Source organism: Lygodium microphyllum, chromosome 8 (assembly GCF_053477565.2).
Source record: "Lygodium microphyllum isolate KBCC chromosome 8, Lygodium_microphyllum_v1.1.10, whole genome shotgun sequence".
NCBI lineage: Eukaryota > Viridiplantae > Streptophyta > Polypodiopsida > Schizaeales > Lygodiaceae > Lygodium > Lygodium microphyllum.
In genome coordinates this window covers 56,961,420-56,987,021 of record NC_141142.1, presented here as the reverse complement: position 1 = coordinate 56,987,021, position 25,602 = coordinate 56,961,420, and the positions used below count along the sequence as shown (strand labels likewise).

General features: G+C 39.2%; 1 protein-coding gene across 1 annotated transcript in view; it reads right to left on the bottom strand.

The window, feature by feature from the left end:
- Positions 1 to 6,859: 6,859 nt before the first annotated feature.
- LOC148032321 (aspartyl protease family protein 2-like) overlaps positions 6,860 to 25,602 on the bottom strand; it is a 56,177-nt gene continuing 37,434 nt past the window's right edge. The window contains exon 2 of the mRNA XM_087683915.1: positions 6,860 to 7,805. Coding sequence (XP_087540041.1) covers positions 6,860 to 7,805 — 946 coding nt within the window. The remainder of the gene's footprint in view (positions 7,806 to 25,602) is intronic.

Below are 25,602 nucleotides of genomic sequence, written 5' to 3'. Positions count from 1 at the left end.
TCCAAGAATGATAGGATACCTGCAGGAATCTTGAACAAAGAAATGAAATTCATCTTTTACATTACCAATAGTAACTTGTACATAAGGACATGCTGCATAAAGATCGCCAGAAGAGTTATTGGTTGCCTTCATGCACCATCCTAGGTCCACATCAATGGGCCATCCGCCATTCTCATAGAGACTTCTTGACATAACATTAATCTCCGAACCATGGTCTATAAGGGCAATGCAAGGAGTTTCTTTTTCACCGATTTTAACAACGGTTTCAGTAGTCGCCCTTGCCCAATGGGTACGAGAGTAGTGACTACTAGGAATAAAGTGAGCATCACTTTCTTCTTGCATATTATGAAGATGAGCTTCTTTCTTACACATGGGCTGCACTTTAGATTGAGAAGTTCCCACCATAACGGCTTCTTCAATTTCTGCTTCATGAATGTCTTCATCTTTGGTTTCTATGGCTGCAATCAATTCTTTGATTGCCTCCAATCGAATCCCTTGAGTTTTCAGCTTCTCTTCATCCTGCAAATACACATGAAGTGCTTGCAAAAAAGCATGTACAGATTCTTCAGTTTCCTCACCAACATATTGTCTTTTTTGTTTAATTACATCAATTATTACATCATGAAATCCTCGTTTTGCAATTCCGAGAATTTCACCTAATGTAAATTCAATTCTACTTCCAAGAATCCTCTCTTCTAGGATCCGTTTTAGATCCGTTGTTGCAGACTCTATGTCTGACTGCAACTTGTAATTCGGATGTTTGCTTTTTCTTTTTCCTTCTGTCTTCTTTGCTTGAGGGGCATCTCCCATGTCAAGCTCTGGCGATGGAGGATTTTCAGCAGCCTTCTGTTGGTCTGGTTTACTTCTTGTTACGTGTTTAGTTGGCCCTGAAGAAGAGGGACCGGCAATATCCTCATCTCTTCTTCTCTTTTCTTCTATCATGGCTTCATGATTATTAATTTCAGCTAACCAGGCAAAGCGGAAAATGAATCCACAAGCTCGGTCCAACCGGTTCTTCCTCGTATACATTGACTGGTAGTGGTTAAATCATCTTTAGTTGCCTTGCCTTGCTCCATGCGATCCAAGGCCTGCATCCATACTTTAGATTTAGCATTAGTTTTACATGCTTTAACAATTTCATTAGTTGGTTCAATTTGTAGCCCATAGGTTGCTGCATCAACAGCTGCATAGGCTGTTCTTGTTGTCAAATCCTCCAATCTTTTCTTCATGCCACCGTTACCGAAGTTTGGTTCATGAGGAAGCCCGATTTCGGTTGCATGAATTTTATCATCCTTCCAAAAGACTAATTTTTGTGCTTCACCCTCACGGAATGCACTGCACTCCCTTTTGTCATGCAGTAGGCTATCACACCAAATACAACGTCTTTTGAAGCCTTCTCGTATAGGCCTTTGGGCAGTTGATCGACCCCTTTCTTCTACTTTTACATCAAGCCTTTCCACTTTAGAATTAATCTTTGTTAGATTAAGATGGAGATCCCGCATGCTTTTAATTAGCTCGTCCATGACATCCTTATTTGGAGATGGAACATCAGAATTTCTTGGTTGCTCGGCCATAGAGACAGGAGGTTGAGAAATTGGAATAGGCTCCTTCATGGATTCAGTTATTGCAGGGGTTGATCCCCATCTTAGGCGCAACTGCTCTCTTCGAGTAATCATATTGACTGCTTTAGTGACATCACTCCAAGCAGTCTTCAATCCCATCTCAGAGCCAGGGTCTTCAAGTCGATCAGTTAATTTCTCCTGAAGAGAAGAATCTGCACCCTTTAGAAATAATTCAATCTTTTGACTTTCCATACCTTGTTGGTCATCAGGATCTAGTTGGGCAAATTTGCTTTCAAATTCTCGATGAAGAGCAATGGTGGTTAGACCCTTTTTGGGCCTTTCGACCCATTCGGTGAAGACTTTCTTTGTCATAAGGCCAAAATCTTCAAGAAAAAAATCTTCTTGAAGAGCCTTCTTGAACATGGTCCATCCCGCATCGTTTTGGAAAAGACCATGAATTCGGTCCTGGAGACCATGCACAGCCAGATGGGCAAAATAACGGCTCCAGGCATGTTGAGGGACTCCAAAGAAGACCATCTTGTCAGTATAGAGGCGGATAAAAGAGGACACATTTTTCCCATTAAATTGCTCGAGAGCTCTTGCCCAACTGCTTCTAAGGCTTTAATGGCAGCAACATCAATCCGCTCTTCTTCTTGTCTATCTCCGTTGTTGTTGCAATTGCAACTGCTGCTGAAATTGCAATTGTTGTTGTTGACTTTCTTTCATTAGATGAACCAATTGTTGCAAGGCATCTCCTCCCGAACTTGATGATTCTCCCATTGGACTTCTTCTTCCGCAGCGGACCTTCACGTCGGGTTCACCACTGTCGTCGTGTTAAGGGCTGAAGGTCTACCACCGAGGCTTAGTGCAGAAGAGGAGTATGGGATTCAAAGTTCAGGAATGAGAAATAGATTGGGGTTTAATAAGATCTGGGATTTAGAAATGATTTAGATATGGAAGAAGAATTCAAGCTTTTTCTCTATGTATTTAACATACATGAACGTAAGAAATAACTCTATCTTGATTACATCAAATGCCTCTGAATACATACATCATGACATAAAGGATATTTTCAGCTTCTCAATCCAAATATGAATATCAAATGCAAGTTCTAATGGCTTTTATTTCAAGTACATAGACGGATTTCAACTCTTTGGGACAAGTATTATGTTAATAGACTTCAAATACATTCAAGATTTGGGCCAATGGTACATGAAATGCATTGAAGGAGCATAATTTTAGCTTCAGCCCTGTTCTAAAATAGAAATTTCCAGCCCATAATCAAGCTCAAAAAGAGTGTATAAACTCATGAAGAAGCTCCTCTAATCATTAATGAACAATGTCCTGATGAAAAGAGGTCATTTCCTTCCATTACAACCACATAAATCTCTTGTTTGCTCATAAAAATGGACAAGAACAGTGAGCTACCCTGTTTATGACTGGTTATTTTAGCCCATAACATCCCATACACCTTCAAAATCCTCACCCTTTGCTTGCCCCAAAGTCACTCAAGTACTTGGGTACAAGTCGGGCTTCATTGGACCAAGAATGAGGTAGACAAAATGAGAGATTCAGTCGTGCATAAGAGTAGGTTGAATACTTTTCTCTCAAAATTTCCCCTTTTATAGACTGTTAAAACATGCATTTTCGTCAGGCCAAATGCATAGATAAGTGGAGCTCTCAATGTGTTTACATCTTCAGCTTCTGGTCTTGTTGATCTCCAGTTTGCATGCTCCAAAGCATGCACCATAGCTTCAGCTTTCTCCAGTTGTGCTCAGGCTGTGCAGCCTGCATTTTGCGCCGAAAAATGCGGGCTACTCCCTGCTCAGGCCCAAGTCACTTTTTGACCTACTCAGGTCACTTGCTGGTCACTTTAGTTTATTACTTCAGGTCCCTTGTGAACCTAGTGGACTTTTGGCAACTTTTGGCAATTTTCTTGAGTTCTGACCATATTTTTACACCTAAATCAATGTGATTTATCCTGCAGACTGTCAATTACTTCCAGTTAACCAAGTTGTAGGTTCCCATAGTCTTATTTTTCATCAATATACATGGTATAACTGAAAATTATATGCTAAATACAAAAGAGCTTATGTAACTAAGTTGGTTATTGGGTAACAATGTCTGAATTTTGTATGCAAATTCCTCATTTAACTCCTAGTGAAGTTCTTCTATGTTCATAAGAATCCCATGATTTATATGATAAACAATAAACTCTTCGACAGCGTGTATAGACGCACAATATGAATATATCCACTTTTTTATAAATAGGATTATATATTTACGTAGCGCGTCAATACGCGCGTCTATATGGGCGTGTAACTCTGACTATAAGTGCGCTTTTAGACGTGAAATTATAGACGCGGCAGTAGACACGGTAATAAATGCGCCCGATATTTTTTAACACAGCTCAAATATTGCATCTACAAGCGCGTCTATGGAGACTTTTTGTTGTAGTGATGTAGGTCCAAAATATCATTTGCCTGCCTTGAAATATAGTAGCAACCCCTACTCAAGGTTCTCATGGGACCACCCTTATTTGTTCCTTCTTTGCTTCTCTAGCAGTAGGTCCCCCCTATTTGTTTTGTTCAGGTACCTGTGGCTTGATGATGCATAGTGGAATTATCATACAGCTGGCAAGAGGTTGACAAACTATTGAAGCTTCAATTGAGAAACATATACCTTAGTTATTTACATATAAGTAGAAACATGCAAAAAATTGATTGTTGAATACATTGGTGGCACATTGAGGGGCAACTATACCAATAGAATTGCCCACTTCTCATGTCCTTTCTTCCTAGAAAATTAAAGTAGATCCAAGCGCACATAATCTACCTTCAATAAATACGATTGCCTTTTAGGTCTCCGTTAGTACATGAAATTCTATGGGATTTGTTTTACCTCCTAACACTATAATATTGAAGTGATTAAGGTACTCTTCACAAAACACATAGGCACAAGTCGTCCAAAAGCTCACATGCCATAACTAGAATCAAACTATGTTCCTATTTTGTGTGCAACCATTTTTTTTCTCTATGATGTAATTTGATTGGTGTAATTCAATTCTCTTTGTGGCATATTTGATAATTACATCGTGTGAGATGTATTCTCATCACTATATTCAAATTATATACATTTTATAATTGTAAGTTGGATAAGATTTTAGCCCCTACAAGACAACAAGTGTGATTTGTGAGTAGACTTGGAATGGTTCTCTCTATGATCTTGGTTATACATACTAGGTTATGAATAGACTTGGAATGGTGCTCTCTTGGTTGGATGTACTAGGTTATGGATGTAAAGAGGGAAAGCTAACTTGTGACCTCATTAGCTTGAGAAAAGTTGCTACCTTAGGAAGGTTTTATGAACATCCATACAAACAAACACCTTAGAATACATAAACCAAAAGCAATAAAAGGTAGATCAAACATGATTTGGGCACATTTTCTTTCAAATTTGTCTAGATACTTTTATGCATTTGATCGGTGCTGCCAATGGCTAGCCACTCCTTTTTTGTGTACCACAAAAAGCTATCCAAACACCTCTTCCTTATCAAATTCAACAACACTAAGATAGTTCTATCCCTCATTTGATAATTGCTACCTCAATTAATAGCTTTGTTGCACACATGTGTCCCCAAATGAATATAAAATGGCCCTTAGTCATTCTAGAGCATCAATCCAAATGGCAAAATTTTTTGTCTTAATTTTATGCTTAGATCCCTTACGAATTACATGGACATCGCTAAAAAATGGATGTTTGCTAACATCGTCCCTCTAGACTGAGTTGTGATAAAGAAGAAAAAGTGGAGTTCTTGTCTATGGCTAAGGCCCCAACCCACACTTATAACTCTAGCCTTACATTCATTTGGAGAATTATTCTATCATCGTGACTATCAGCTAAGCCATCACAATGGAGCTATGTTGCGTTGCATTTTGTATTTTTCTTTTCATGGTTATAATAGTCATAGAGTGTAACTCCAACTTTTCAGGGACCTCTAAAAGTTAGTCCTTCATAAGAGGCCCTACTAGGAGATCCCAAGGTTGTTGAGTTATCTAGAGTATACAACGTATGTATCCTGCCATTTTAAGAAATGCAAAAGGAAGATTATGGCTCATTGGACACTTATTATCACTATGGCAATCAAAGGGAAGCACTATCTTGCTCGTTTAAAGAAGCGATACAAATACCAACATTTTCTTCTAATAAGAGCAATAGGATATCTCAAAAAAATCAAATCATTTTAACCATCTAGGTCATTAGTCCAAACACTACAACAATTCAAAAGCTTGATTGTTTCTCACCAAAGGCTCATAGGGTGCTAGACCAAGATTATATTTACATTGGCATGTCCAAGCTTGCAAGGGTGAGTATTTTACTATTGCTCTTAAATTAACCATGAGCTATAGACCAATTCATGCGAGGCATGCATGAAAACCTATAAGGTTTTTAATCCAAACATGTTCTTGTATACACTTATATAGGGAATTTTGACATAACGTAAGAAATAGTCTATATTGACCTTTAATTCCCTACTATTAGATGTGGGGAATGTCATTCCCTAGTTGTATATAGGGAATACATGCATACGCACATAGGAAATATTCCTACATTTTACAAGATTTCCTATATAGGGATTGACTAAAAGTCCCTTGTGATATATATAGCTCTAGTGGTGCAGCGTAGGAGCGAGATCCAAGCGAGAGAACGAGATTTCACCAGCATTAATCTACATAGACCCGACCGGCGACACATCGTCCATTCCATTCCACCTGATCAGCAGGAATGAGAACTCATATCCATCTATCAAGCCAGGTATTCGATTTTAGAAAGAAAGTCAGAACTTTTCTTTCTTTGGAAATAATATTCTGTTTACATGAAGGAGGACAAGGCTCCACCGACATTTTGGCAGAGACTCTGAGAAGCCAGTAAGGTGTGCAATGAATTAGGGAGTCTAGGTGCATTGGTGCGGTGCGACACCAAGCGTAGCACCGGCTGCATCGTAGAGAATGCGGAAGCCTTGCTGTTGGACGTTGCCGGTGATGGAGAAGGACATAGCTTCCTCGTGGAGGGGGGGTTTCCGTCCGCGGTGCTCGCCCAGTCGTCCAACCAGACGAGGACATTGGAGGGAGGTAGCTCGAGGTCGAGGCCACCTGCAAAGTGAAGCACGACGCGTGGAATAGGGAGAGGCTGATCGTGCGGAGGTTAAGCACGTAGCTGGATGTGGGTGGTGTCGAAGCAGGTGTCGAGGAAGGATCCAGTGTCAACAGGCGACGCGTGGCCGAGGTGGGGCGCGGCTACACGGACAAAGGCGGTGTGAAGAGCCGCATAAGCAGCAGGGGAAGGCGGGAGATGGCGACTTCGGAGTCGAGGATGACACCGCCACCGCCGGTGCGGCTGTCGATTTGGAAGGCAGAGGGGGCGATGGGGAGGAGGGAGGAGCCAACGGTGATGCCGGTGAGAGAGACGTAGTAGAAGGTCCGGAGAGCGGGATCGGGGTGAAGGAGAAGTGGTGTATAGCGGAGACCAAGTAGAGCTGCTGGGGCAATTGCTGCTGATCCAAGTACGAGGTTACCTGTAGCCGCGGCCCTTGCAACTGATGGGCCTATAAGAGTTGAGGGTAGCCGTCTGGGAGGGAGGCAGTAGGAGAAGGTGGGTCTATGATTGCGATCCGCGCTGAGCTGCGACGCAAGGGCGAGTGGGCCGCGTGCAAGACCTACGATTCCCGCCGCACCTCCAAAGATGCCCGTGTTGTCGTGGCCGCAGCCCAGCAGCACTTCAACGGCCTGCTTGCTGTTGTTGTTCAAGCCAGTGATGGCCTCCATGACCAAGCTTCCTGCGGTGGAAGAGCCGTCTGCATAGTCCACCTTGTAGGCGCAGTTGGAAGTGCCCGCATAGCATGAGCCAACGAGCCCTGTTGTGAGTCGGCGATGGCACACAGGCGACTTGCAGGAGACGTTGCGCAGGGTGGCAGAGGCGGAGGGGTCGAAGAGGGAAGGGTCCACCTGCGGGATGCACGACTTGCCGCCGCAGGGCTTGCACTGGATCCACGACAGCTCACTGCCCGTGTCGAGGGACATGTAATTATGGTAGCCCCCGCCCAACGCAAGCCTGACGAAATAATGCCCACTTCCCGAGAGTTTCAAGGCAGGTACCACCTCAGCTAGCTGCTGGCGCGCTGCGGTGGCAGCACCGCCTACAAGAATACCCAGGAGGGACTGAACACTGGCCTCGTCCCTTGAACTGCGATCCACTTGATTGCTCACTTATTTTCCCTATCAATCCGTAATTTATTTTTTCCCACCATACAAAATTTTGAACAATCCAAACTCAAATCGTGCTCAATGCATTTTCAACACTTGCGTGCACTTCTTTAACTTGCAAGATTTGGTGTCACTAGTCAATGAACAACTATATCCTCAATCAAGATCCAACAAGCTCGACAACGAGCGTTGATTCAGGTTTATTCTTGAACATGTATGTTTAATATACAAAAATGAAGCTTGATAATTAACTAAGGTCCCTTGTTCAGTTTACTTTGACACAAAGGAAGTTTGAACGTTGTTTGTCACTTGCATACGATAAGTGTAAAAAACCAATGTTGTTTGTGTTGTAGGGATGAGCATGGATAGATGGAAATGAGGAAGGTCATGGTGAGAGGGTGTAGTGATGGGGGTATGCAATTTTTGCAAGTGTGGTGGATGAGGAGCTAGAAGAAGAAGAGGTATATGAGTTCATGATGCTTGTAGTGTGCCTACTACTCATGGGATGATGTAGTAGATATTCACATCAATATAAAGCATGTTTCCTTCCTTTTGAAGCTACAAGTTACTGTGTTTCTTAAGTCATTTGTCTACTCCATATTAAGATATGGAGCTGCATGTTTTAAGGAGAAACCTATACTCGTGTGACTTGTGAATATCTACTATAAATCACATTTACATTGTGACTCTACCCCTTTTGCTTGATTTGTCCTCATTAGCTTGACCCAACTTATTTGTGCATGCTCTAACTGATGTGTTTGAACTTACACTCATAACTTATGAAGGTGCAAGCATCGAGGGTTGAGTAATCAAAGGCTGAATGTTGATAGGCTACATAGGTTTGGACAAGTGTAGTGGCAAAGTATTTAGTTGCCTTTAGCATCACACATTCAACCTTCAGAAGCTCTTTGAGTTAAAGCTCCTACATTTCCCTCTATTACATGCAAGTTATGGCCTACTATTATCTTTGTACCCTCATAGCGATTGTGGTAGGCTCCTCCAAAACAGTCAACCCCTAAATTCATATGTCGACTCCACTTTTTGACAATTACTAGCAATCATTAATCAATGAGTAACACATGTTGGAAGTTTTGATGCCCAAAATTACTGTGAAAGCGTCAATTTGATGCCAATAAAAAAGGCCAAAGGTGTCAGTAAAATTTGATTGAAGCCCAACATTGGGCAACAAATTTAAAGCTTCATACGGACCTTCATACGGGGTAAGTTTCAATATCTCACTTTCTCAGCCGTTCATTATGTAATTCGCGTCCCTACACTGCATTGATTGAAGGACATAACAATAATTACGTGGACGTAGCTCTCTAAACCTCGCTACTTGAGGGCATTCCTAGATGCCAAAAGATAGGTAATAAGCTCATGTTACATATAGGAACTCGAGTCACGAGCTCCCTCTAACTTTTCAAAATCCCTTTTTGTTTCTTTACCATGTTTATATCCCATTTCCCAAAACCAAAGCTCTTTAGAGAGGCAATTATAGAAGAGGCCAAGAAACATGTTTTCTCTCGTTAATCAAAACTAGACCAACACCAGCGTCCTAGATAAAGCTGCAAGGTGAAGAGCTTAGTTGGCTAGTATGTAGGAAAGACTTTTCACTTTGATCTTAAAGTCAATGCTTTCGAGGATGGAGAAAACCACAAGGTGTTATCCTACTTTCATGTATTGTTTGCTTCCAAGTTGTAATATGAGACAACAATGTCTTCCAAATACTAGAGCTATATTTTCCACACAACTTCCTTTCAAATTACATTCCACAAACCACATCTATGACCCACCCTTGGAGTCTCAACCTTACCCTTCTCAAGCAAAGAAACAAAACTATGCATGTCACATAACAATGCCTTTCACATGAGTGTTTTCTTGTCGCTACGATTGCTACAATCTACTGTAGAATAAGCATTCCATCTTCAAGGTTTGTGTATCTAGTAGATAGATACGCTCATAAACACTCACGTACAAAGCGTTTCTATGCTTGCTTTCTAGTGGAATGAAAGAAACCAATTTCCTATGGGTGTCTTTGGACTTGAATGCATGTACGTAGCTTTGTAATCCACAACACTAGTTCTATAGACCTTGCTATTTAAGGGCACCAAAGAATCTTCACACGATGTGAGCTTCAATATCACTTTCTCGGCCCTTGATTATGTATTTCACCTCCCTCCACCAAACATTGCTTCAAGGCCATAATAATAATTAGGTGGATGTAGCTATTGAAACCTTGGTACTTGAGGGCATTCTAGGATACCGAAAGATGGGCAATAACCTCATGTTACATATAGGAACTCCTGTTGCTACTCATCAAGAGCTCCCTCTAACAAAAAAAACTTTCAAGAGCCTCTAAGGACATGTTTATGAATCTCCTCTCTTTTCCATTTTTAAGTTTTTTGGCAAAGGAAAACTTTATCTAGAAATAGTGGAGCTGGATGCTTTATAACATAATGGGATTCTCCCATTTGCTAAGATTCAACCTTTGATGCAACATTACCAATTGTAGCACACAACTATGTCTTGCAAATCTAGTAACCTTGAATGTCAAGAGGTTGTTCTGATAGCTCACTATGTCTTAATAAAGATCACTTATATTGTGGAGAGATATGGGTTCTCATTGAGAAATTCTTCTATGCACAATTAGTTGTACTGACTCTCCCTCTCACCATGAAAGAAATATAAGATTGATAGCGAGAAAGAAAAGAGCACAAGTGTATATGCAATATAAAAAATGTTGCATGAAGAACACAATAATGTATTCAAGAGAATAATTATTGTATTGAGTTGTATTAATAGGAGTAGAACAAATACAAGCACAACAGAGTGGTAGATGAGCTCCACAATTAGTGGGTGGTAGCTATGACTTATTACATGTGAGAAGCAGTCACCTTTAGTTCTTGATGGAATAGCTACTTAAGCCTATCAAATATTATCTTTCATTACTTATCTAGTAGTACATTCCCCTTAGGAAAATACTAGGACCATCTTGAATATTCTCTACAATAGAATAAAAGCACAGATACAAACGCTATAATTGCTAAAAAAAGGCATCTTTCAAAACATGTTTAAATTTTCTTTTTAACTCATAACTATTAATAAGCTATCGGAGAAGACAAATCACACCTTTAGACATGTCAATGAATATGAAAAACGAACAATATATGTACTCATAACTATTAATAAGCTGTTTGAGAAGGCAAATCAAACCTTTAAACATGTCCATGAAGGTGAAAAACAACCAATATATGTGCTCATTTAATAGTGATAGAAATAAGAAAGATGTAAAGAGAGAGAGAGAGAGAGAGAGAGAGAGAGAGAGAGGTCATCCAAGGTGTTGTGAAATATTAGAGCTCATATGCAAGGTAATGAAGCCTTAAAAATGCAAAGGGAACCCTATTCTTCAAAGATGCAAGGTTTGCTTCACTTTCAATATCTTAAGAATTAGTGGTTTGCATAAATTTGTTTATTTGGTCATTTAGATCTTATTTGTTGTTTTACTTATTTAAACCCAAGATGGTATGCATTATTTAGAGTTTCACGATTTGTCTCTATTCAGATATGTAGCTTAAACACTAAAAAACTAAATAAGCCCATCTGTAAACATCTCCTTAAGAGTCTCTAAATGCTTTGGTTAAAAGTTTGGGTAAATGGCTACTTAAACATCTCATTAATGTCCTATTAAAACTAATTTTAATGCCTATTTAAACATGACTCTAAACGCATGTGTGTCTTGATCATGTTTTTGTGCGCATTAGGACAATATGAGAGCCTTAGTAGTGCCACTTTCTGTCATATAATTGACATCAAAAGACATCACTATCCACATTGCTTCTATGCAAAGCTTATAGAATGCCACTAAGAATAGACATTGCTTATGCAATGTAAGCATTTCATATGCCATGGCCCCCATGGTATAATCAAAGGCTATGAATAAAGTGCTTTTTAAGTGATAGTACTTGTATGCTTTAAGAAAGCCTTAGCGTATTTAGTCTTGCTCATACTCTCTCTCTCTCTCTCTCTCTCTCTCTCTCTCTCTCTCTCTCTCTCTCTCTCTCTCTTAATCTTTGACTTCCTCACACACACACACACACACACACTCTCTCTCTCTCTCTCTCTCTCTCTCTCTCTCTCTCATCTGCACACACTACTTGATGGGTACAATAGGAGAGTGGCATCATACTAGTAGCAAGTTGAAGAATGTATGCATGATAGGTTAGTGATAGCTAATATACTTTCCTATTAATCTATTTAGAACCTATAATTGCACCAAGGACAAGTTGAAGCATATCTCTTGTGCACCTATTTTAAGTACATCTCTTTTGCACTTGTGGATAAACATAGATACCCTAGGCCCACTATCCCTTATATTGTTTCCATTAATGTTCAGGGTGCAAATGCACATTTATTAAGCTCTTATCCTTGTGATAGAGCATATACACTTGCATCTTATATATAGGTGTATAACCTAGTTTCCTATGTCCTCTCTATCTTTTTGGATGACATTCACTAGCTTAATAGTGAGTTTGTTAGAGAATCCTGCCTTTGAAAATATTTTCATGAAGAGATCCTTCAAATCATTGAAGTTATTACACTTTATATTATTTAGACCGATAAACCAAGTCCATTCCTTGTCTCCTAAGCAAAGATTGAATGCTTACACCCGTTGAGTGGGGTCCATGAGGTTGTTAGCCTCGCACAACTGCTTAAACTACTCGATGAAGTGATAGAGATCATTACCTGCTTGATATTTGTCAAGTTTCTTGGCAACTATGGGTATCTTTGTTTGGCTCTTGGTATTTGAGGTGACTCCAACTAGCAATGATGCTACCAAGGCTACTCCACTTTTCTCGACACTCATATTTTCTAGTAATAGCTTCGTAAGTAGCTCTCTCAATGTATGATCAGCCTCAAAGACTCTCTCGTTATTGGCATTTCCTCTTGTTCTATTTCTACTTGAGATGGCTAGTATCTTGTAAACCTTGTTGTTCTCTCTCTCCTCACGTGACGTCTAAGTGTGCTACTCCTGGTTATAGCTCGCTATGTGCTGTAGTGTGATCCTTCCAGGCCTCCTCTCATTCTCAAGATGATCGATTATGATATTAGCTATAGGTCTTTCATGATGTGTTATCCTTGTTTGTTGGTCATACTGTGTGATAAGTCACTGGATTTCATCTTGGTACCCCTACTACATTAAGTTCAAGGTCAAGATTGAGGCATTCTCATTCAAATTGGTATCTGAAATGGTAGTTATCTCTTGAACCACTAGTTAATGATGTGTCTCTAATCTTGGTTAGTGTTTTCTTCCCTTAACGGTCTGATGGTCCTATCTTTCCTAGATCTTGTCTCTGGTGCCTTGGATCACTCGTTCGATTTCCTGGATCGCACTCCTACTAGTGGGCTCATTTCTCAGCTTAATCCCCTTTAGTGTGTTCCTTGTTAGTCTAATCAATCTATAAGTATACACACTAATACTTTTGAGTGGTGCAACATAGCTAGTGAGCTATGTGAATTACTCCTTGCAATCAATTTTGGGTTCCTCATGGGTTTTGATAGATGGTGTAATGGGTGATCAGTCGTCCCAGGCTGTCAAATTGAATCTCTACTAAGGAGTAAGGAGCCACTGGTTGGTAATTTCAATCACTCCATGACTATTACATTAAAGTTCTTAAAAAGTGTGTTTTGGAAAACCTTTCGAAGTAGTAGGTTTGCGTATCCAAGTCCCAAACTTGGTCGTCTGGGTGGACTTTGTGATCGTCTGAGTGATCAGACTCAGATTAGAATGAGGGGTGCTCATCTAACTATTTGATCGAGCTTGTCCGAGTCCCAGCATCTGAGTAGACTTATCTGAGTCAGGGTGTCGAAGTGGACTTGTTCGAGTCTGAGTGGACTTATGGGAGTTTGAGTGAAGCCTCGGGGAAGTTACTGTATGTATATACGCTACATCACATGCATTCAAGGACTATTTATAAATATCATTTTCTATGAATTTTTTTAAAATAAAACATAACCCTTTTCTATTCACTCTATAAATAACCCCTTTATATTGATGCCAGGAGGCATATTTCACGGTGGATTCCGTGAGGTTTTACGGTGGATTCCGTAAACTTTGTTGACCAGGGCTCATGCACAAAGTGGATTCTTTGTGCGAGAAGTTGATGGGGACGCCTATCCCTTTCGGGCGTTTTATTAATTTAGTGTGTACATGGGTGATTCCATAGCGGGTGATTCCGCAAAATACATATTAAATTAATAAACATTTATGAGTTTAGAGTGCGCACTCGTGATAAATTAAGGTTAGGATTGATTTCTAACCAATTTATTTATTTATGTAGCTGAAGACTGCTAAGTATTCACTTTTGTCGGTTTAATTGTATTATTTTAGTAACGATTGTGAATGCTTCAGTTGATATGTAGAGATAGCATCAGTGGCGGAGGAAAGCATTGGAGGATAGCGTGTATTCGAGTTATAACTTATATTTTGATGGGCGTATACCTTAGGCATGGCGCCTATATTTTGTCGCACCTATTTATTAAGGCGTTGGATATTTATTTATTATTTTGTATGCGCATGGGCGCACGATTATGATATTTGTATTTGGACATTGTATTGGGTATGCCTGACTCTTTGGGCGCCCGCCCATTAGCTTTATTTCTACTTTGTGCTAAAGCAAACTCAAAAGCCAAGAGCGTGCTATTTTGTAATTTGGGCTATTATTTGAGCTTGAAGATGATTAATACATAAAATACATGCTTTGTGGAGCGCTCACACAAGGCATGGGGGGAGATTGCACCCAATTGGTCTCTTGTTCATGTCGTGCATGCTTTCTACCTTGAGTTTTGTGCAAAAAGTAGAGTTCTTTTATTCTTGGGGACCTTCCGGCGTTCACTACGCGAGTATACAGCATCCGATTTGCGCACCAGTGGGGGTATGATGCCAGGAGGCATATTTCACGGTGGTTTCCGTGAGGTTTTACGGTGGATTCTGTAAACTTTGTTGACCGGGGCTCATACACAAAGTGGATTCTTTGTGCGAGAAGTTGATGGGGACGCCTATCCTTTTCGGGCGTTTCATTAATTTAGTATATACATTGGTGATTCCATAGCGGGTGATTCTGCAAAATACATATTAAATTAATAAACGTTTATGAGTTTAGAGTGCGTACTCGTGATAAATTAAGGTTAGGATTGATTTCTAACCAATTTATTTATTTATGTAGCTGAAGACTGCTAGGTATTCACTTTTGTCGATTTAATTGTATTATTTTAGTAACGATTGTGAATGCTTCAGTTGATATGTAGAGATAGCATCAGTGTGGTGGAGGAAAGCATTGGAGGATAGCGTGTATTCGAGTTATCACTTATATTTTGATGGGCGCATACCTTAGGCATGGTGCCTATATTTTGTCGCACCTATTTTTTAGGGCGTTGGATATTTATTTATTATTTTGTATGCGCATGGACGCATGATTATGATATTTGTATTTGGACATTGTATTGGGTATACCTGACTCTTTGGGTGCTCCACCCATTAGCTTTATTTCTATTTTGTGCTAAAGCAAACTCAAAAGCCAAAAGCGTGCTATTTTGTAATTTGGGCTATTATTTGAGCTTGAAGATGATTAATACATAAAATACATGCTTTGTGGAGTGCTCACACAAGGCTTGGGGGAAGATTGTACCCAATTGGTCTCTTGTTCATGTCGTGCATGCTTTCTACCTTAAGTTTTGTGCAAAAAGTAGAGTTCTTTTGTTCTTGGGGACCTTCCGGCGTTCACTACGGGAGCATACAACATCCGATCTGTGCACCATATATTACATCCTTTAGTATGTAAAATATATATAAAAATTGTATTTTAAAAATACATTATTTTGAACCCATGTGGTTCACACATATATTTATGAGTAACTTACCCGAGAGTGGGACTAAAGTTACTTAGGTAAAGATTTGGTTATCCGAGTCCTAGGGACACCGTCTGAGGAGCGGAGGACAAAATATGCCGAATGACAGAATATTGATTGAAATAATTAAATACACTACTTATTGTTGCATGCAGGTTTTTGACTTCATTCAATAAACATTGGGGAAGACTCAAAGCATATTTGAAACACATGAATGCGATGACACCACAGATTGTTGTTATATTGTTGTCAACTTGACTTGTGGATCTCTCTCTTCTCTCTATAGCTATCTCTCTTAATCTCCAAGTGTCCAAATGAGTTCTTCCTTCCCCTTCCTCACCTTTTTTTCTCTTTCTTTCCTTTCCCCCATGTATTCAAAATATTTTTTCCTTTCTTTCTCTATTCACTTGCTTGCCAATTGTTAGACTTATGTTTTACTTCTTCTCTTCTTATTTCCCAAACCTTAATGCATTGTACTAATGTAAAACCACATACCATTGATCTAACTAATGCTCTGAAATTTTCAAACACCTAAACTATTAAGAAAAGGAGATCAAACACCCTTTGACCCCATTGCTTCCTATCTAAACCAAACACACTTTCATAGATGAACTCAAGCACTCAAGGTCGGTTTGCAAGAACTCAAGCTTGAATTCGTTGGTCTTGACAATTGAACCAAAATGTCTGTACTCTCACGAGAACACTATCAAGAGCCACGGATTACTTATTGCTTCAAGTTTTTCAAGCCAAGAGCTATGGCTACCTCTCTCACAAGTGTAGTGAGCTTCTCGACAATCCCTCACTCTCTCACATACACACTCCCCCTCTCTCACACCCTCTCTCTTTGTCTCTCTCATACATAAGAATGAAGCAAGAAGCATGAAACAAGAAGCAAACAAGTTTTGGCCACACAACAAGAATGAGATTTTTCATTCACTTTTTGACTTTTCTACATACTCTATCTCCTCCTTGTGGCCATTCCCTTTTGATCCAACCTTTGTCCATTCCTTCACTATTTTTTCTCATCCTTTCCTATTAGCAATACCTTAATAATTTCTATGATGCCATAATATGGTTGTACTATATTCTTACTCAATTTGATCCCTAATGGCTAACAAAAAGGTAAAAAAAGATGTTGGATTGTATATTACCACGGCACAATTTGGAAATCTATATCACTCTTATATTGATGCCAATGCTAATGGATTGCTTGGCAATGGATTGAAGGAGGGCTTGCTCATGATTGCTAGAAATTTCCACGTAGCTCGATGGTTACACAATGCATGTCCCTCTATAATAAAAAAGTTGTATAGGCACAAGAATGTAGTAAGGATATTATAAAACTATGGTTAAGATGAGGTTAAGACTAACTAAGAAGGCCTATCATAGCCCACCTTATCTTCTACATGTTGGAGTGCTCAGGCATGCCAAAAAATTACATGTAGAACATTCCAAACCTCCTCCACCATGATTTGAATATGCAAAGAACTGTTATTGGTCTACTCTAGTCAGTTCATTTGTAAGATTGGGCTATGCTTTACATTACTTTGGATTTTAGGTATTTTATGGTGGTCATCTTACTGAATATTTAGGTATTTATTGTTGGCTAACCAATTGCCATATTTGAAATATTTTGGGCCTATTTATGGATCCTCTTCCTTCATTCAATCATCATGAATCTTCAGGTGATGTTCTTTTTGGAGATAGGAGCCAATGCCAATGGTCACGTAGCTAGTGACTCACTGTTGTATACGAACCGAGCATGATTTCTTACTGTATGATAGAAAAAATGCATCACAAAGGCCTAGATCATCTGGAATCAGAGGGAGTGAAGCAGTCACAAAAGATGCAAGGATAGCTTTTGCAATAGACTCAAAAGTTAGTAGGGAAGAATAATCCCTACTAATCAATGGGACATACTGAACAGGAGGAGGAGCTTAAGGCACCATTCAGATGGAATATACATATATACCACAAACACAGACAATCATAGTGAAGTCTTGTAAAACAACAAAATAGCTATAACAAAGAAATCGATCAAAATAAGCACACACAGACGTAACTAACCAACTGACCACCCCTACATATATGTGACCGAAAGCTTCATGCTATGCAACAAATAGGCACCCAAGACCCCGTATCAGGTAAAAAAGAAAACTACAGACCGCACCCGTAATCGTATCACACAATCAAACTATAATATCTCAATAACCTAATCAGGACATAAGCAGAATTTTGATAAACAATGTCTGCTTAAAGGACTGCACGTGCCCATTCCACGAAGCGTATTTATTAAAAATAAAAAAAAGTGCAGTGAGGGAATGGTTTTAGTGAAGGATTCGCTTTAATAAATTATTAACAATGGTTGAAATTTTATTAGGTTGTAAACCTTAATAAGAAAACGGTGGTTCATTGTTAAATTGTTAGTTACAATTTATTAATGTGAAACGGTGCTTTTAATTATTCCCGGACTTCCATACCTAGACTTAGGTCTCTAAATGCATATTCATTGATTAAAAATTTAATGTGTCTCAAGTGCTCTTCTTTTTCAGCGCATGTATTTTTGTGACAGCTGGTTCATTTTTATTTAAAAATAAGGTGTCTCTAAAGCAGACATAGCGCATGTAAAGTGAACATCGAGTGATTTTAATTTATGTAATGTAAGCATTTCATATGCCATGGCCCCCATGGTATAATCAAAGGCTATGAATAAAGTGTTGTTTAAGTGATAGTACTTGTATGCTTTAAGAAAGCCTTAGTGTATTTACTCTTGCTCATAGTCTCTTTCTCTCTCTCTCTCTCTCACCACTCACACACACACTCATTCTATCTCTATCTCTCTCTCTCTCTCTCTCTTGATCTCTAACTTCCTCACTCATATACACACACACACACACTCTCTCTCTCTCTCTGTCTCTTGATCTCTAACTTTCTCACACACACCCACACGCACACACACACACACACACACACACACACACTCTCTCTCTCTCTCTCATCTGCACACACTACTCGATGGGTATAATAGGAGAGTGGCATCATACAAGTACCAAGTTGAAGAATGTATGCATGATAGGTTAGTGATAGTTAATATACTTTCCTATTAATCTTTTTAGAACCTTTAATTGCATCAAGGAAAAGTTGAAGCATATCTCTTATGCACCTAGTTTAAGTACATCTCTTTTGCACTTGTGGATAAGTCATAGATACCCTAGGCCCACTATCCCTTATATTTTTTCCATTAGTGTTCACTGTGCAAATGCACATGTATTATGCTCTTATCCTTGTGATAGGGCATATACACTTGCATCTTATATATAGGTGTATTACCCATCCTAGTTTGTTACACCTTATCCCTATCTCATAGAACTTTACCATATACACATCCACATCAACCCTCGAATAGATCCATACCACCTCTTGTAAGTTAAATACTTTGCACCTACCAATATACACATGCACATTTATTTAAACAACAAATCTAGGCAAGAACTCAAGGGGTCATTTATGAATATATATCATGCAAATTTGACAACATAAGAGATTTTTCAAGTACTATTTTAAACCATTTTCTACATATAGATAGGTGCATCAAGAGTCCTAAGGCCATCATAGCCTAGAGTCCAACAAGATTTCGAAAAATACCTTAAGTTGAAAAAACCATTATCTCCTTCCATCTACATACATTGGGTTCTCAAAGCATATAGGACATCCAACACCATAGTCTAGAGTCTTAAGGTACTTTGCACCACAAGGCCAATCACTTCTTGATGAAATGAAACTAGAGTCACCCAAGTTGATGTCTTGCCCACAACTCATAGAAGCTCCTAAGCCACACCAGGAGTGTTAGAAGTTCCTAGGATACATAAAACGTTTGTAGAGAATCTAGTCTCCATCATAGGAAGTCAAGAACAATCCCTTAGGCATGTGCCTCCCTTGAAGTTATCCTTGGTAATGTAGACCCTTATGAACTCCAAAAGTCAATCACGGTTAGGTTCTCTAATGACCACATTACCTCAAAAGGATTACATCTAGCCTAGATCAATACCATCCACTAGGTAAAAGGTGTAGCGTATGGCACAAGAATGCTCGAGTGATTGGTAGATGATTGCTTATATAATTCTTGTGTGTCTAACCTCCCTTATACACATTAGTGATGGGACATAAAATGGGCGGGCACTGGCTATAGCACTAGGTGGACCTCTAACATACATAAGACAACCCCACGGCCTCGCGGTCAGGAGCATCTATAGGACACATTGCCTTGCCATCATACATACATTTTGCATTTGTATCGTGTTTTGTAGTCTAACCCTTAACCTTCTCACACTCCTTAAAGGGAGACCCTACACATTTTGGTGTAATTCACAACGTAGAACAACATAGGAGGCACCCCTCGGCTGATTGTTATGGCCCTACTGCAACTCTTCTACAGCTTGGGGATTGGCCCCAAGATGTGTCGCTAACACATATGACATATACGAAACAGACTTCACTCTTGGTACCAATATTATATCATTCCAAGAATGTACCAATCCTCACTTACTTGTTCCATTAGACCCACTGTCTATACTTACAGCTTGGGTGCCTCACTCTCTCCAATGTGGGTCATTTATACTTCAACCAAGTGCTATGCATGCCAATAATAGATACCATGCGTATACGATTTATGCAAAAGTGTATGCTTTATTTCGAACACAAACAATTAGGGCTTGAAATCAGCCTAGATATCATGCAAAAACAATCCTTTTAATGAATTTTCGCTAATACGCAATGCTTCGTTGTAGGAGTCTAGCACCGAGGCTAACCTCGTGCTGCTAGATCCATTATTTTCAAATAAACCACATCTTGAATGCTATACATAAAGAGAAAAATCAGACTTTTTATCATTTCAACATTTAAACTATTGTATAACATCATCCTCCCCCTCATCGTTTAAATTTTGCTGCGGTGCATAGGTATAGAGGTTCTTTTATGTCATTTTTTGTATGTAAAAGCAATCAATATGCACTTTAACACAAAGGACAAGGCCAAAATGAGGCTTAACTCCATGCTTCAGCCCCGCCAGACATTCACATATATAGATCTTATTTTTCCATTTTTTTCTAGCGCAACAAAACCATTTTTTTATTTTTCTCTATTTTTTCTATTTATTTTTAATAAAAATATGTATTTTTTGGTTTTTTTAAATGATTGATCTTTTGAACAAAAACTTAGCATTTTTTTAAATTTTATCCCATCTCCACTCATTTTTCCCCATTCAAAATTTTAAAAACTATCAATTTCTATCAAAATTAGTATTTTTTTTGGGTTTTGAAAGTTTATAATTGCTATAAATCAATACAGGTTCTTCATAACAATGATTGCAACCCTTAAACATAATGCAATGAACATTCAAATAAACTTTCAGCCCATGGGCACACTATTAGACCATGAACGATAAAAAATAAGCAAAATTCTTTCATAAAATAGAGCATAATGCCTTTTTGTGTGTTTTGGGTTTTTTAAATATTTAATTGGGACTGTGTATCGAACCAGCAGCCATGGATTTCAGCATAGATATTCAGCCTTCAGCCTCCTCAGCCTCTTGGAACAATCCGGTGCCTCCCTCGGATAAGCATCCATCACCCAATTCTCTTCTTGATTCTTGCCACATGAAATGCCTCTATGCAAGAGAGAGAGGGAAGAGAGAGAATGAATAAAAATCAAAATTTCATTATGTTCATCATATTGCACGTGGTTACTATCAAAATCTTTCCCTCTCTGCATAGATCAAGGATCTCCCCTTCTCTCTCTACATGATTGAGCATCCAAGAGGCACATGCATCCCCAAAAAATGGGGTGTCAATCAAGAAACGCCCCTCCCTGCATCACGACATATTTTTGCATGTTTTCTTCATTTAGATTTTCATTTCAATTCATTTATAAAATGTCCACTTTAAAAAAAACCACTTTCACACTACTATGGAAGGGTTTTCAGCCTGTTTGGGGATGCAAACGGATCCATGTTTTGCTTATACGACAATGCATGTGGTGATGGTGCTTCTTTTATCCATTCTTTGACCTTATCCACAACAATGTCTTCCAATCAGACTCTTTTTTGTCGACTCACTTGACAACAATGCCACACCCATTCCCATAAATGTCATGACACAGCCCAAACAAAGAAAGCTGGTATTTCATTACATGGATCTAGAAACCTAGATGTAGTCTCTATAGGGAAAAAGAGTCAACGAAGGAGAAGAAAGAGGATTGATGCAAAAATAACACTCAAAACAATGAGCGCAACCACATTAACAAAGAGAAAGCTAGTTACTAAAGTCAAAGTAGAAACATCTGCTCCTAAGACAAGGGAGAAGGAAAGCTTAAGGTTGGAGAGTACCCTGATTTTTGCATGCCAAACTACTGGAGGGTTTTTACCTAGCGCAATCAGCAAGCAAATAGGTGTGTGACTCTGCCTTTGAGACATGTCAAGTTAGCATTCTCTCTATTTTCTTGCTCATTTTTAGGATAGAAGGATGAGATATACCTTGGATGGTCACACATCCAACATGTTATGGGCTTATGGTTATGACCTCCTCCTAGGCCTCTACCACTCCCTCTGCCTAAATCCATGATTGGCACATGCCTAAACTCCATTAATATGGAATTCCCCACCTTCTCATAAGAGATATAAGGGTTCATGTATGAGTCTCCCTCCAGTGGTTTCTCTACAAAGTGCATTGGAGTATCGTGTGGTGGATGGGTCACTATAGGTCCTAGTGGTCTAGGAATTCCTATTGGGTTGATGTTGATCCTTTGAGTGGTTGGCTTTGAATCATTAGGAATGGGTAAAGCCAAAGGGCATCCTCTTCCAAAGTTAGGCTATCTGCCTCTTGGGTAGTATGGTTGAGCATAGGGTTGCTGGTATAGCAACCATCTTGGCAATCGGTAGTGCATAGCATCATGTCCACATATTCTGTAGTGGCACAAGACCAGGACCTAGGATTGGGACAGTTAGATGGTAGGTTGTTCCCTTCACAATGTACACACTTTGCATATGTTTGCAATGAATCCTATAGTTTGGTTAGCTCTGACATTAGATCCAACTATCACTTGGATTTGGTCAACATTCTTTCCTTTATCTTGTTCACAAGGGACTGAGCGCTTGCTAAGTACTACAGTTCTCTTGACACTTCTAAACATGTTATTCTCTTGCTTCGTAAGCCTAGAGCTTCTATCTATGAGTAAATCATCCACTCATATAGCCTCCTCAAAGATTCTTGCCAACACATAACACTATATTTGTGAATTTGAGAATTTCCAACCCCCAATACCTTTATTATTTGGCCACATGGTCTAATCTTGTTGTCTTACTTAAAGGTGGTCTACCCTAAATACTATATAATCTACCTTCCCAAATCTCACTTTTAAATATGGATAAAGATTTAGTCACGTGGTCAAATATTTATCACTTTTTGGAAATTGGGACTTGGAAAATTCCCAAATTCTCTAATATTATGTTACATCCTTTTTTGCAGGTTGGAACTGCTTGCTAAGGTCTTATAGAGTTCCTCCTTGTGAATCCCACTGATGAATACAATGGATATTACTCTAACATTGGGTGGCTCAATTATGGGTATCCTCTTGTAGAGACTCCTTACCTAAGTGACATAGTTTCCTATGTCCTCTCTGTCTTTTTGGATGACATTCACTAGCTTAACGGTGAGTTTGTCAGAGTATCTTGCCTTTGAGAATCTTTTGATGAACCGATTCTTTAGATCATTGAAGTTATTACACTTGATATTATTTAGACCGGTAAACCAAGTCCATTCCTTGTCTCCTAAGCAAAGATTGAATGCTTACACCCATTGAGTGGGGTGCATGAGGTTGTTAGCCTCGCACAACTGCTTAAACTACTCGATGAAGTGATAGAGATCATTACCTGCTTGATATTTGTCAAGTTTCTTAGCAACTATGGGTATCTTTGTTTTGCTCTTGGTATTTGAGGTGACTCCAGCTAGCAATGATGCTACCAAGGCTACTCCACTTTTTCTCAACACTCGTATTGTCTAATAATAGCTTCGTAAGTAGCTCTCTCAATGTAAGATCAGCTTCTAAGGCTTTCTCACTATTGGCATTTCCTCCCGTTCTATTTCTACTTGAGATGGCTAGTATCTTGTGAACATTGTTGATCTCTCTCTCCTCGCATGACCTCTAAGCATGCTACTCTTGGTTATAGCTCACTATGTGCTGCAGTGTGATCCTTCCAGGCCTCCTCTCATTCTCAAGCTTGACTATGATATTAGATGTAGGTCTTTCATGATGTGTTATCCTTGTTTGTTGATCATATTGTGTGATAAGTCACTGGATTTCATCTTGGTACCCCTACTACATTAAGTTCAAGATCAAGATTGAGGTCATTCTCATTCGAATTGGTATCTACAATGGTAGTTGTCTCTTGGACCACTACTTAACAATATGCCTCTAATCTTGATTAGTCTTTTCTTGCTGTAATGGTCTGATGGTCCTATCTTTCCTAGATCTTGTCTCTGGTGTCTTGGATCACTCGTTCGATTTCTTGGGTCGCACACCTACTAGTGGTTTCATTTCTCAGCTTAATCCCCTTTAGTGTGTTCCTTGTTCATCCAATCAATCTATAAGTATACACACTTCTACTTTTGAGTGGTGCAACGTAGCTAGTGAGCTCTGCAAAATTAGGTTTTTCAATTTTCACATGCACTCAAGTATCAATGAGGCATAGTGAAACCTTCAATGAAATCAATCATATCCACACTTTTACCAATCAATTTCATGCAATTGTAGCTCTTTCGCATGAATCTTGATTACTCCTTGAAATTGATTTTGGGTTCCTCATGGGTTTTGATAGGTGGTCTAATAGGTGATCAGCCTCAGGTAATCAAATTGAATCTCGACTAAGGAGTAAGCAGCCAGTGGTTGGTAATTTCGATCACTCCATGACTGTTACATTAAAGTTCTTAAAAATTGTGTTTTGGACAACCTGTCACAATAGTAGGTTTACCTATCCAAGTCCCAAACTCGGTCGTCTTAGTGGACTTTGTGATCGTCCGAGTGATCAGACTTAGATTAGGATGAGGGGTGCTCATCTTAGTGTTTGAGAAAGCTTGTCCAAGTCTGAGCATCTAAGTAGACTTATCCAAGTCGGAGTGTCGAAGTGGACTTGTTCGAGTCCGAGTCCGAGCATCTAAGTAGACTTATCCAAGTCGAAGTGTCCAAGTGGACTTGTTCGAATCTGAGTGGACTTATGGGAGTTTGAGTGGGGCCTCGGGAAAGTTACTGTATGTATATATGCTATATCACGTGCATTCAAGGACTATTTATAAATATCCTTATTTGTCAAATTTTTTAAAATAAAACATAACCCTTTTCTATTCAATTTGTAAATAACCCCTTTATATTACATCCTTCAGTATGTAAAAAATATATGAAAATTGTATTTTTAAAATACACTATTTTGAACCCATGTGATGCACACATATATTTATGAGCAACTTACCCGAGAGTGGGACTAAAGTTACTTAGGCAAAGATTTGGTTATCCAAGTTCTGGGGACACCGTCTGAGGAGCAGAGGACAAAACATGCCGAATGATAGAATATTGATTGAAATAATTAAATGCACTACTTATTGTTGCACGCAAGGTTTTGACTTCATTCAATAAACATTAGCGAAGACTCAAAGCATATTTGAAACACATGAATGCGATGACACCACAGATTTTTGTGATATTGTTGCCCACTTGACTTGTGGCTCTCTCTCTTCTCTCAATAGCTCTCTCTCTTAATCTCCAAGTGTCCAAATGAGCTCTCCCTCCCCCCTTTCTCACCTTTTTTTCTCTCTTTCTTTCATTAC